This window comes from Bos mutus, chromosome 7, assembly GCF_027580195.1.
Source record: "Bos mutus isolate GX-2022 chromosome 7, NWIPB_WYAK_1.1, whole genome shotgun sequence".
NCBI lineage: Eukaryota > Metazoa > Chordata > Mammalia > Artiodactyla > Bovidae > Bos > Bos mutus.
In genome coordinates, this window is record NC_091623.1 from 77923427 (window position 1) to 77935739 (window position 12313).

Here is a 12313-nt window from a genome sequence, read left to right on the forward strand (position 1 = left end):
TTTCATTATTTTTTATGGCTGAATAGTATTCCACATATATATATGCCACATCTTTATTCATTCATCTGTGGTTTGTTGATGGACAGTTAGGTTGCCTCCATGTTTTGGCAATTGTAAGTGATACTGCTGTGAACATTGGGTTGCATTTGTCTTTTTGTATTAGTGTTCATTTTTTCAGATATATCCTCAGGAGTAGAATTTCTCGATCATATGGTAGTTCTATTTTTAATTTTTTCAGAAACCTCCATGCTGTACTCCATAATGGCTGTACCAATTTACATTCCCACCAACAGGGTACAAGGGTTTCTTTTTCTCCACATTCTCATCAACATTTGTTATCTGTGTTCTTTTTGATGATAGCTGTTCTGACAGTTGTGAAGTGATATCTCATTGTGGCTTTAATTTGCATTAATCTGATGATACTCAACACCAAACATCTTTCTGTGTGCCTATTGGCCATCTGTATGTCTTCTTTGGAAAAATGTCTATTCTCATCTTCTGCCCATTCTTTAATTGTTTTTTTTTTTATATTAAGTTGTGTGAACTGTTTATGTATTTTGGATACTAAGCCATTGTCAGTCACATCATTTACAATTATTTTCTCCTATTTCATACGTTCTTTTCTTTTTGGGGAACTAAGATCACATGGTTTCCTTTTCTGTACAAAAGCTTTTAAGTTTAATTAGGTCCTGTTTGTTTATTTTTACTTTTGTTTCCTTTACTTTAGGAGACAGATCCAAAAAATATTGCTACAATTTATGTCAAAGAGTGTTCTGCCTATGTTTTTTTACAAGGAGGTTTATGATTTCCAGTCTTGCATTTAGGTCTTTAATCCATTTTGAGTTTATTTTTTATATATGGTGTGAGGATTTTCTAATTTCATTCTTTCACATGTACCTGTCCAATTTTCCCAGTGCTGGTTATTGAACAGACTGTCTGTTTTTCCATTGTATATTCTTGTGGGACTTTTCTTTCTTGGCTGTGCTGCATGGCTTGTGGCAATTTAGTTCCCTGGGTAGGAATTGAACCCAGGGCTTCAGCAGTGAAAGCTTGGTGTCCTACCCATTGAACTGCCAGGTAATTTCCTGAGATTTTTAATTTATGCAGGTGATGGAGTGATGACCTGGAGAAGCTAAACCCATTGAAGGAAGATTTTATTACTCACTGTTCCCTAGAGGAAAGGGGCTGCCAGACCATGCTGGGCCACTTGGGGAAGCCCCAGGGTTAGCCAGGAGGCAGGAGGGGCCAGGGGAGAGCAGGGCTCAGAGCGCTTACTGCGTTTTCCATGGGAAGGAAGGTGGGAAGGAAGCTGTAGGTTAAGCAGCTGAATAGGCTCAAGATTGGACAGTTTGACTAATTTTGGCAGCTCATAGGAGTCACCCTTAGTCATCTAGTACCTGGCGCTGGGGAGATTTAAAGCCCCAGGAATATTGACTTGGTGTGTGAGAGTTGATAAAGGCGGCAGTTGGGAGTACAGGCTTTGAATTGGTTGGTTTATATGCAGGCAAATCATTTGTTACCTCTAGGAGTTACCTAGCCCTGAGATGGGCAGGCAGCCCCTCCCAGATCAGCAAGGCCTCTGAGATGTCAAATCATAAAATACAGGGAAAAAAAACACCATGAATGCATCATACTCAAGTGGAGCCGTTCTCATCTACTGCTAGGAGGAATGTTAAAAAGTCTACAGCCCAATTGATCTGCCAGACCGCCTGAAGTCGTGTCCCTTTACTGTACCCTCACAATGCCCGAATTCTCTTCCTTCATAGCACTTAATGCAGTAAACAATTAGACAATATTTTCCTTGCTTGTTTGAAATTGAAAGTGTTAGTCGTCAGACTCTTAGTAACCCAATAGACTGTAGCCCGCCAGTCTCCTCTGTCCATGGAATTCTCCAGGCAAGAATATCGGAGCGGATTGCCATTCCTTTCTCCAGGGGCTCTTCCCAACCCAGGGAATGAACCCAGACCTCCTGCATTGCAGGCAAGTTCCTTACCATCTGAGCTACCAGGGAAGCCTTGACTGTTACACTCACCATTGTATACCCAGTGCTGAGAACAAGATCTGGCACATAGTGGATCTGGGACAGCCAATAAGTATTTGTTAGGGGAATGAATGGATAGATCAGGGTACTCAGCACATAGTAGGTGCACCGGAATGTCAGCATATTTTTTTTTCATGTGGCTGTGTCAGGTCTCAATCGCGGCACGTGGGATCTTTGTTGAGGTATGTAAGATCTTTCCTTGTGGTGAATGGGCTCTCTATTGTGGCATGTGGTCTCCAGACTGTATGGGCCCAGTTGCTCCATGGCATGTGGTCCTAGTTCCCCAATCAGAGATCGAACCCATGTGCCCTGCTTTGGAAGGTAGATTCTCTCTCTGTTTCTTTTATTAACTAATTAATTAATTTTGGGCTGCATTGGGTCTTCGTTGCTGCGTGGGCTTTCTCTAGTTGTGGCCAGCAGGGGCTAAGCTTTGTTGTGGTGCACTGGCTTCTCATCGTGATAGCTTCTCTTGTTGCAGAACTTGGGCTCTGAAGCACAGGCTCAGTAGTTCTGACACATGGACTTAGTTGCTCTGCAACATGTGGGACCCTCCAAGACCAGGGATTGAACCAGTGTCCCCTGCATTGGCAGGTGGATTCTTCACCACTGGACCACTCAGGAAGTCCTGTTAGCAGATACTTAAAATTACCAACCCTGTCAATGCCTCAGCAGGTCTGGGCAAAGTGGGGGCAAAGATAACTCTGAGTTAAAGGGGGAAGGCTCAGGCTAGAACTGGATGGCAGGTTGCAGCAAGCCAAGCCCAGAAGAGAGTAGCCAGATTGGAGCCAGGGTCCCTCTGGCTGTCTCAGGGCTATTGACTGAGAGGGGCTTATGAAGTGACCAAGGCTGGCCAGGGCAGAATATGAGGTGTGCCTTTATTCCTCCATGATAATAAGAAAAAAAAATTGCTGACGTTTTTGGCTCACTTACTTTGAGCCAGGCACAGTGGAAGCCTCCCACAGACCCTGTACTGGAGGTGCTACTATTATTCCCAGTTTACAGACAGGGGAGCTGAGGCCCAGAAAGGTTAAGTTACTTGCCCAAGATTACATTGAATTTGCACCCAAGTTCTCTAGCCTATATGCTTACCTCTCACACCTGGCCCCCTCTCTCAGGTGTGTTCCACGTCAGGCCACCGGGGTTACAGTGATTCACTGGCACACTCATTCATTCAATTCAGAAATGCCCCCTGAGCTTGCTGTGGGCTCATCCCTGGGCTCGGTCCTGTGATCAGAGAGATGAATCAGACCTGGACCTTACCTTCACATCTCTCCCGGTCTGAAAGGGAGAGGCTGATCTGCAAAAAGATAATGGGCCCCGAGAGCCACAGAGTTCAGGCTGGGATCTGAGCAGCACCTCATGAGGTCTCTGAGCTGGCATAGGAATTCAGCCCCTCCCTGGAATATTGCAGGAGTGTCCGGAGGAACATAATCTTGGAACTGCTCACCAGGGAGGACCAGGCAGTAAGGAGAGGGAGGGCATTCCAGAAAGAGGACACTTCATATGCAGAGTGAGGGAAAGCAGAGTGGGCTCTGTAGGGAGAGGTGTGAGGGAGGGAGGCAGGGCATGGCTAGAGAGGAAGCTGGGGGCGGGGTGAGGGGGGCAGGGAGGGCAGTGATGGCAGTGCTCAGGGTGTGGATGGTCCCGGGGAAGCCCTTTTGTACACTTTGCCAAAAGGAGCCATTGTAAGGTTTGGAGCAGGTGAGGGAGGTGATTAGAGGAAGTGAGGAGGGATAATTTTGGTTGAGAGGACTGGATTAAAGAGAAGGAAGGGAAGGAGCCCTTGAGGAGGGCTGAGCCAGGGAGAGAAGAAGCCTGCTGTAGGATGGAGAATAAATGTAAGAGTTGCAGGAATTGGATTGAATGCACGGCATTCAGAAGAGGGGGCATCAAGGGTGATGGGGAAGTGGGTGTCCCTGAGGTGGGAACTCAGAAGGAGGGTTGGGCAGTGGGAGGGAGAGGCCTTCTGGTTTCTGGTCAAGGTTCAGCTCTGGAAGCCCTTCTGCCCCCCACGGACGGCCCGTCATATGGAGTCCACTGTGGGTCGGGGTCCTTCCTTCTTGGTTCTCCCAGAGCTTTGGAGCCAGGCTCCTCTGGAAAATGGCAGGCCACTGGCCTCAGCCGCACTGGGGCAGGACAGGGAGCTGCCTGGGACCCAGTTAGGGTGACTGACAATGACTGTGTTCTTTGGTGTACTTTTATTTTTATTTATTTATTTTTAGGGCTTCCCAGGTGGCCCTAATGGTAAAGAACCCTCCTGACAATGCAGGAGATGCAAGAGATGTGCGTTTGACCCCTGGGTTGGGAAGATCCCCTGGAGGAGGGCACGGCAACCCACTCCAGTATTCTTGCCTGGAGAATCCCCATGGACAGAAGACTGGCAGGGCACAGTCCACGGGGTCACAAAGAGTCAGACACGAATGAAGTGACTTAGCACACACGCACTCATTTATTTTTAATTGAAGGATAATTGCTTTACACTATTGCATCGATTTCTACCAAACATCAGCATGAATCAGCCATAGTTTTGTGCACTTTACAGCTTCAATTTATCTTCGGAAAAGTTCACGTATTCACTTAGCAAACAATTCAAAAGGCACAAAAGGCTATACAGTACAACGTCCTGTTTTATGGAATAATTACACAGATGCAGGCATGTAGCACACTTTCTTGACAGAGGGCAAGAAACATCTGTGGAACTATCTTGCTTTCCCTTGGCTTTGGTATCCATCATCTTTTGGGATGAAAGAACCTTGGCACTTCAGGCGTCTCTTGATGATAGTGAATCCAAGTCCCCCTCTTCCTGGATGAAGGACAGCTTCATCAACATAAGGCGACCAAGAAGACTGGGCCAGGCAGGGTCTTCCAATGGTGCCTGCCCAGCTCTCAGTCAGCAAGAGGAGCACAGAGTCCTTCCCATACCGACTTGACCCGGGACCCCTTCTACTATGCGGCATCTTCCAGGGCTGGGGTTCCGTGGAGCACACTTTGAGAAAGGATGCCAAGGCAGCTATTTATTGGGTCAGCAAGTAGGACAAAGGACCCTGCCCACCCACAGAGTCTCTGGATGGTCCTGGACAAGTCACAGTGCCTCTCTAGGCCCCTGATTTTGAAGGACACTATTAACTTGGAGAGTTGGACACAACTGAAGCGACTTAGCAGCAGCAGCAGCAGCATTAGCTTGGACACTTCAAATAGGCAGGGCAGCATAGTGGTTGAGGGAATGGATTCTGGAGTCCAAAGACCTGTGTTCAGAGCACGGTCTGACGCTGACTCTGTGTGGCCTCAGGCAAGCCCCCTCCTCTCTCAGACTTGGTTCTTTAGCAGTCACTTTGTCGTTGTAGGAATAAGGAGATTATGCATCCAATATACCTGGGGCCATGCCTGCTACACAGTGGGCCCTGAACTCTGGGGTCAAGTTCAGGCTCAGTCTCAGGCTGAAGCTCTAGACCAGGCTCAGCTACCCTGCCCTCCCTCTCATGCCACACCCCCACTTCCCCTCCCGGGGCACATCTGGCAAATGGGCAGCATTTGATAGGGGCCTGGGGGAGAACCTTGAGTGATGATGATGAGTGGGCCAGGGCTGGACCCACAGACAAGGCTCCACCAGAGGAGGGAGGCCTGGGCTCCAGTGCCCCTTTCCTGACGTCTCTTCCCGCAGGTCCCTCCAGACATGATGGGGTGGCCGTGGCTGTCCTGCCTCTTGTTTCCTGCCCTTGTGGTGTCTGGTAGGTACCTCCCCTCTCCCATCAGCACTAACCTGGAGGCCCTCAGCAGAACCCTCTAGAAGGGCGGGCTGCTGCTCCATCAGCAAAAACCTAGCTGCTACGGCCCAGCTCTATGCTTGGCTACCCTGGGGAGGCCTGGGGAGGAATCCAGCCCCAGACTGGTGAGCTGGGCTGAAGGCTGGCCTGGGACTGGTACGGGCTCCCGTGGGGGTAGATGGGGTTCAGTCTTTCCAGAGGTGTCCAGATGTTCCCGCACCCCGTGTCCCTGCAGTGGCAGCCAACACGGCCCCAATGTTCACGTCCAACATGTCAATGGTGAGCCTGCCTGAAGATCTGCCAGTGGGTGAGTACAAGTTCCTGTGCCCATATCGTGCCAAACCCTCACCCATAAGAGGGCCCGGGGTCCCCTGTGGGCTTGCTCCCCATCCCTGCAGCTCCACAGCACCTCATGGCCCAAAGATGGTTCCAGAAGTTTCTTCTTTTCAGCTTTTTGGTCAAAGACCCTCACACAGCATCAAATAATTAAGACCCACCCAAGAGAACACCCCTCTTGTTTCCCATCTCTTTCAGGCTTTCTGATTTTCCCAGGGAGAAAGTATCCATTCGGTACCATTATTTTTCTTCTGTCTCTCTCACTTGCTCATCTCTCTCCATCCCTTGCTATTTTTTTCTTTTTCTTAAACAGACAGAGAGAAGACTTGAGGCTCAGCGCCTTTCACGGACACATCTCATCACAAGTCGACACCTTTGCTTTGCTTTTGTTGTCTTTGTAGAGTTACCTTCCATCTGTGGCGAGTGAGACAGGTTTTCCACGTACAGTAACAATCTAAAGTTCGCTTCTAAAATAAATGTATTTACATAAAATAGTAAGTCAATTAAAAGGAGGGTCATAAATAATGAGACATGGTTGGTAGTAAAGATCTTGGCAGTGCACAGGAGTGAATGACGTTCACAAAGCATTGTTTTGGATGAAGCCACAGGGACTGGATGCCAAATTCCCAGCAGGCAGGATGGGGGTTTAAGAAGCTGAAAGGATGGATGGCTGTATTCACTGGGATATAGGGTCAGCTGCGCAGAAAGTGTTAGTCGCTCAGTCGTGTATGACTCTTTGTGATCCACGGACTGCAGCCCCCAGGCTCCTCTGTCCATGGAATTCTCCAGGCAAGAATACTGAAGTGGGTAGCCATTCCCTTCTCCAGGGGACCCTCCCAATGCAGGGATCGAACCCAGGTCCCCTGCACTGCAGGCAGATTCTTTACTGTCTGAGCCACCAGGGAAGCCCTAGCTGCACATAACAGACCCCAAATAATAGAAGTATAAACGAGGTCAGTGTTTACTATTCTCTTACATAGTCTCCGAGAACAGTGAGTCAGGGCTGTTGGAGGGTCTGTTCAGTCAAGCTGGCTCTTGCTCTCTGCTTTGGGTGTCAGGGACCCTCCTTCCATTTCTAAGTTCTGCCTCCCCTGTGGCATGGACTTCATCCACAGGGTCCCAGATGGCTAGTGTCACACCCTATTCCAGTGAGAACTTGGGGGAGGAAAGGGCCAGGAAGGTTCACTTCTTTCTCCTAAGGACAGGCCTCCAGATTTCACGCACGTTACTTCTGCTCACATCTCATTGGCCAGAACTTAGCCTCATGCCCTAGCTGAAAGGCAGCTGGAGAAATGAGGGCTTTGTTACTTTAGTTACGCATGTGCCTGGCTCAAAATCCGGGGTTCTATTAGTCTGAGAGAAAAGGGGATTTCTCTTTGAATACTGGGGGACAATTTAGTCTTTGTTGCAGTGTCAGATATCTAAATCTACCAGATGACACAAGAGACGGCATCAAGGAGGCTGAAATCCAGAGTCTGCCTTGGGATCCAGAAGCCCAGGTCTGGGTACACGAAGAAAGGGTGGGTGATGGGCTTAGCAGCCACAAAGGCTACATCCATTTGCATGTGGTTGTCAGGACAGCGTAAGTGTTATATTAATAAAGATTTAGAGGCCAAGATGAGGGAGGTGATAGTCTCATTAAATCCCGAGATGGCATAATCCTCCCTGGAGGACTAGGCTGAGGTTAAACTATTTGATATCTATGAATGCAACAGAGAAGTAATATATACGTGTTAATGATATTTTACATACGTTTTCATAGCTGTTTAGTCATGGATAAACACACACACACACACCCCCTTCCAAACAAATGTCACAAATACATGTAATCCAAATGCCCTCATGATCTCCATTCTCTTGGGTAACCCTTTAAAATCAAGTATGATCTCCGCCAGACCAAATGAGGGTCTTCTTTAAATATATAATTTACTTATGTATATATTTTGGTTGTGCTGGGTCTCTGTAGCTGCATGCAGGCTTTCTCTAGTTGTGGCAAGAGGGGGCTACTCTTCATTGTGGAGTTCAGGCTTCTCACTGTGGAGCTTCTCTTGTTGCGGAGCACAGGCTCTGGGCACGCAGGCTGCAGCAGTTGCAGCAGGCTGGGTCAATAGTTGTGGCTTACAAGCTTAGTTGCTCCCTGGAGTGTGGACTCTTCCCAGACCAAGGATCAAACCCGTGTCCCCTATGGGCAGGCAGATTCTTATCCACTGCACCACCAGGGAAGTCCAAGGGTCTTTTCTTCTGTAACCCTGGGGCCCCTCTCTGGGCTTTCTTAAACCAAAGGGCAATTTTTTCCTTTCTGAGATGAATTCCATGGTTCTCTAGGGATGAGAAAGCATTTTCAGTCAGGTTTAAAAAAAATGTTGTTTAGACCTTTTATTTTGAAGTATAGTATATGTAAATGTACAGGGAGGTACACTGAATTACCACATGTAAATCCCTGGTGGCTCAGATGGTGAAGAATCTGCCTGAAATGCGGGAGACCGAGTTCAACCCCTGTGTTGGGACGATTCCCTGGAGGAAGGCATGGCAACCCACCCCAGTATTCTTGCCTGGAGAATCCCCATGGACAGAGGAACCTGACGGGCTACTGTCCATGGGGTTGCAAAGAGTTGGACACGACTGAGCCACTTTCACTTCAACTGCCAGGAACACCTACACCTCAACCCATCTCTCCCCTTCTAGTCACTCTCCATCCTGCATAAGACCTGTTTTCCTGACACTAACACTGTTTAATAGTTTAGTTTTGTCAGGCAGACTCTTTTTTTTTCCAGACTTTAAAAAATACATTGTATTTTAAATATCAAATTCTACTTTAGTGACAGAGACCTAATATATGTCTTTTATTTCTATGGCTCTTATTATCTGTTACATTTGACTTTTTTCAGACAGACTTTTAGAAAAGCGTTTTCTCCCTGATCCATCTTTCTGTGACCATGGACACGTGTACAGAGAAAAATTTACACACACCCACTCACCTCCCATATTTCCTTGAGTATAAGAGCCATGTCAGTTTACACCTTGACATTTCTGAGTCAGGATGTATCTTATGTTTGAGAGAGTTGCTTAACACAGAATGACTCCCCACCCTCATCCCAGCATGCATTAAATTAACAGTGTGTCTCATGGCAGAGTAAACACAATGTAGACAGCAACATTTTTCTAGTCCGATGGTCTTCCTGGAGGAGGGGGCCTGGGTGGGGAGAGACCGAGCTTTCCAAGGAGTTTCTGGAAGAGGCACGACTGATCAAAGAAGAGCAGGCTCCAGGTGTGTGGCCCAGACTGTCCCCGAAGGGCCATCGTGGGCAAGAGGGAGCAAGCTGGTTCCCTGGGACACGCAGGCTGCAGGCTGACCCCGCCATCATGTCACCATTCTAGCACTTTTGCCTTTGTGGGCCTCTTCCATAATTAAAAGGAACAAGATACAATTGACATACAACATGATATTAGCTTCGGGTGTACAACATACTGATATATTTGTATATGTTTCAAAATAACTACCCCAATAAGTCTAGCTAATATCTGTTATCACACATAGTTACAGAATATTTTTCCTTTGCTGTGAGAACTTTTAAGACCTACTCTCTCAGCAACTTTCGAATACAGTATTATTAATTATAGTCACCATGCTTATACATGTACATTATATCCCCAGGATTTACTTATTTTATGACTGAAAATTTGTACCTTTTGACTCTCTTCACCCATTGTTCAGTCTCCTCACCCCACGTCTGGGAACCACCAATCTGCTCTCTGAATCAGTGACCTTGGATTTCTGTTTTCAGATCCCGCATGTGAGTGAGATCATCATATAATATTTGTCTTTCTCTGACCTATTTCTTTTAGCTGAATGCCCTCTAGGTCCATCCATGTTGTTGAAAATGGCAAGATTTCATTCTTTTTTTTATGGCTGAAAATATTCCATTTTGTACAAAATTTACAAAATATTCACACACACACATACATATATATACCACATCTTCTTTATCCATTCATCCATTGATAGACATCCACTGATGCCTTGGCCCTCCTAATTTTAAAAGAAGTTAAATGTACCTGCGGGCCTCGTGGGCAGCTTGGACAGGCCAGCATCGAACTAGGTGGCCGTGGACCCTGGGCATTCCCTGTCCCTTCTGCAGGTGCCGAGGCTTTCTGGTTGGTAGCTCAGGACCACGACAATGACGAGCTGAAATATGGGATTAGTGGCTCCAATGCCTACTTCTTTAATGTCACCTCAAATACTGGGGAAGTGAAGCTGGCCAGCCCTCTGGACTATGAGGTAAAGGAAAACAGCTTGGGAAGGCCTTGTGAGGGGTAGGGTGGTGGGCAGGGCCCTGGCGGACACCCAAGCAGGGCTCACCTTGGTGCCTGTCTCTCTGCCCACTGCAGACGCTCTACTGGTTCGCCATCACCATCTCCGTGAGCGACAGTTACAACAACCAAGTGAGTCAGCAGCGGGGGGGAAGGGTGAGGGTCCCAGGATCAGAGGACAGGGGCCTGAGGGACCACGGCTAGTGGTGTCCCGACCTCAGACAAGCAGAGTGAGCCTCAGTTAACAAAAAACAAGTTGAATGTTTATTTTTATCAACATTATACTTGTCCATTTTTCATCATACAGTATTACCAAGATTTTAGTATTTACTATTAATTTGCTTTAATTATATGCATATGTTTATATATATATATATGGTGTATCTATTTTGCATATCTACTGTTTGTAGATATACTGTTTGTATATTTGTATATCTACTGTTATCATGAATTGCATTATTAATTCATATTAATATGTGTATTAATAAGAAAACAGATGCCAAATAACTCCCTACCTTCTCTCCTCTGAGATCATCATTTTCAACTCCTTTGACTAATGGGCTGGTCTCAGTGTTCATGTTTCTCAATACCACGCTTATACAGCTACGTCTGTGTCTGTGAAAGTTGGGGGTTTTCTCTTTATGACCTGTTCCTTAAAACCTACGCATTAAAAGATGACTTGGATATTCATAAATACTTTATAAGAGAGATACTTTCTCTCTGTAATACTTCCCAACCCACTCCCAACTAAAGTATCCACCGTCACTGTTTCTTATCCCTCGCTAAGCACTGGCATACATATATGCATCCATGGAAGAAAGATTGTAGTTTTCGGTGTATTTTCTTAAACCCGAATGGAATCCTACTGCCTGTATGGTCTTGCACTGACTTGTCCACTCAACAATCAGCTTTGGAGCCTTTCTGAATCTGCACACAAGTCTCCCATTTCCTGTATGTCTATGGCCCAGTGTGGGACGTACCATGGTGCTTAGCTGGTCTCCTCAACACTTAGGTTGTTCACAGCTTTATTTTGTGGCTAACAAAGCTAAAAGGAAGATTCTTGTAATAAGACTGCTATGTTTTAGATTTCTTAAATGACCTAAAGTACTCTCCAGTGGTTCAGCAAACATGTGGAAAGAGAGAGAGAGAAACTAAATAAGGGGTAAATCTGCATGAAGAGTATCAGGAGTTCTTTGTTCTGTACTTGCAACTTTTCCGGCATTTGAAATGGTATCAAATAGAGAGTCACCCCAGACACTGCCTGATTGTTCTCCTGAGACGCTATGCCAACTTGCATTCCTGTCCAGGCACTTCTGAATTTGTTTTCCCAAACTCCCACGTTTTCTGGCTCACCTGGGCTTCTGACTTGCAGGTGCAGAGGGAAATGCAGGTGATCGTAGAGGACAGAAATGACAATGCGCCTGTTTTCCAGAGCATAAGCTTCTCCGCCAACGTCAGCGAGGTAACATCTGCCTTACCAGGGTGGGTGTATAGAATGCAGGCATCCTACAAATCTGCTCAGAGTGGGAAGGACCAGAGACAGTCAGCAGGTCATCCAGGATTGGGAAGAGTGCCTCCTAGAAAGGGCAGCCGCAGGAACCAAATTCAGGGGGTTGCATGTAACCCCATGTACAATGGTTACAGCAACATTTTTCAATCCATCACACTGGATTGGAGTTCTTTAAGTTATGATCATCCCAGGTGGAGAGGAAGAAATTGATTTTCTCATGTGTCTGGACATTTGAATGGTCTATCTGTCTTCATACATGGCTGGATCTAGGCACTCAAGCCAGTCATCAAGAAGAGACTTCTCTCCGCCTTGCACCTCTGTGACTCTTGCTGCCTTCATCCTGGGCTTGGG

At 46.7% G+C, this 12313-nt stretch overlaps 1 protein-coding gene across 1 annotated transcript in view; it reads left to right on the forward strand.

Moving 5' to 3' along the window:
- Nucleotides 1-5717: 5717 nt before the first annotated feature.
- Nucleotides 5718-12313, forward strand: part of CDHR2 (cadherin related family member 2) — a 29627-nt gene continuing 23031 nt past the window's right edge. Inside the window, exons 1-5 of the mRNA XM_005892582.3 lie at nt 5718-5769; nt 6041-6112; nt 10281-10420; nt 10531-10584; nt 11825-11914. Of these exons, the coding sequence (XP_005892644.2) occupies nt 5718-5769; nt 6041-6112; nt 10281-10420; nt 10531-10584; nt 11825-11914 (408 nt within the window). The remainder of the gene's footprint in view (nt 5770-6040; nt 6113-10280; nt 10421-10530; nt 10585-11824; nt 11915-12313) is intronic.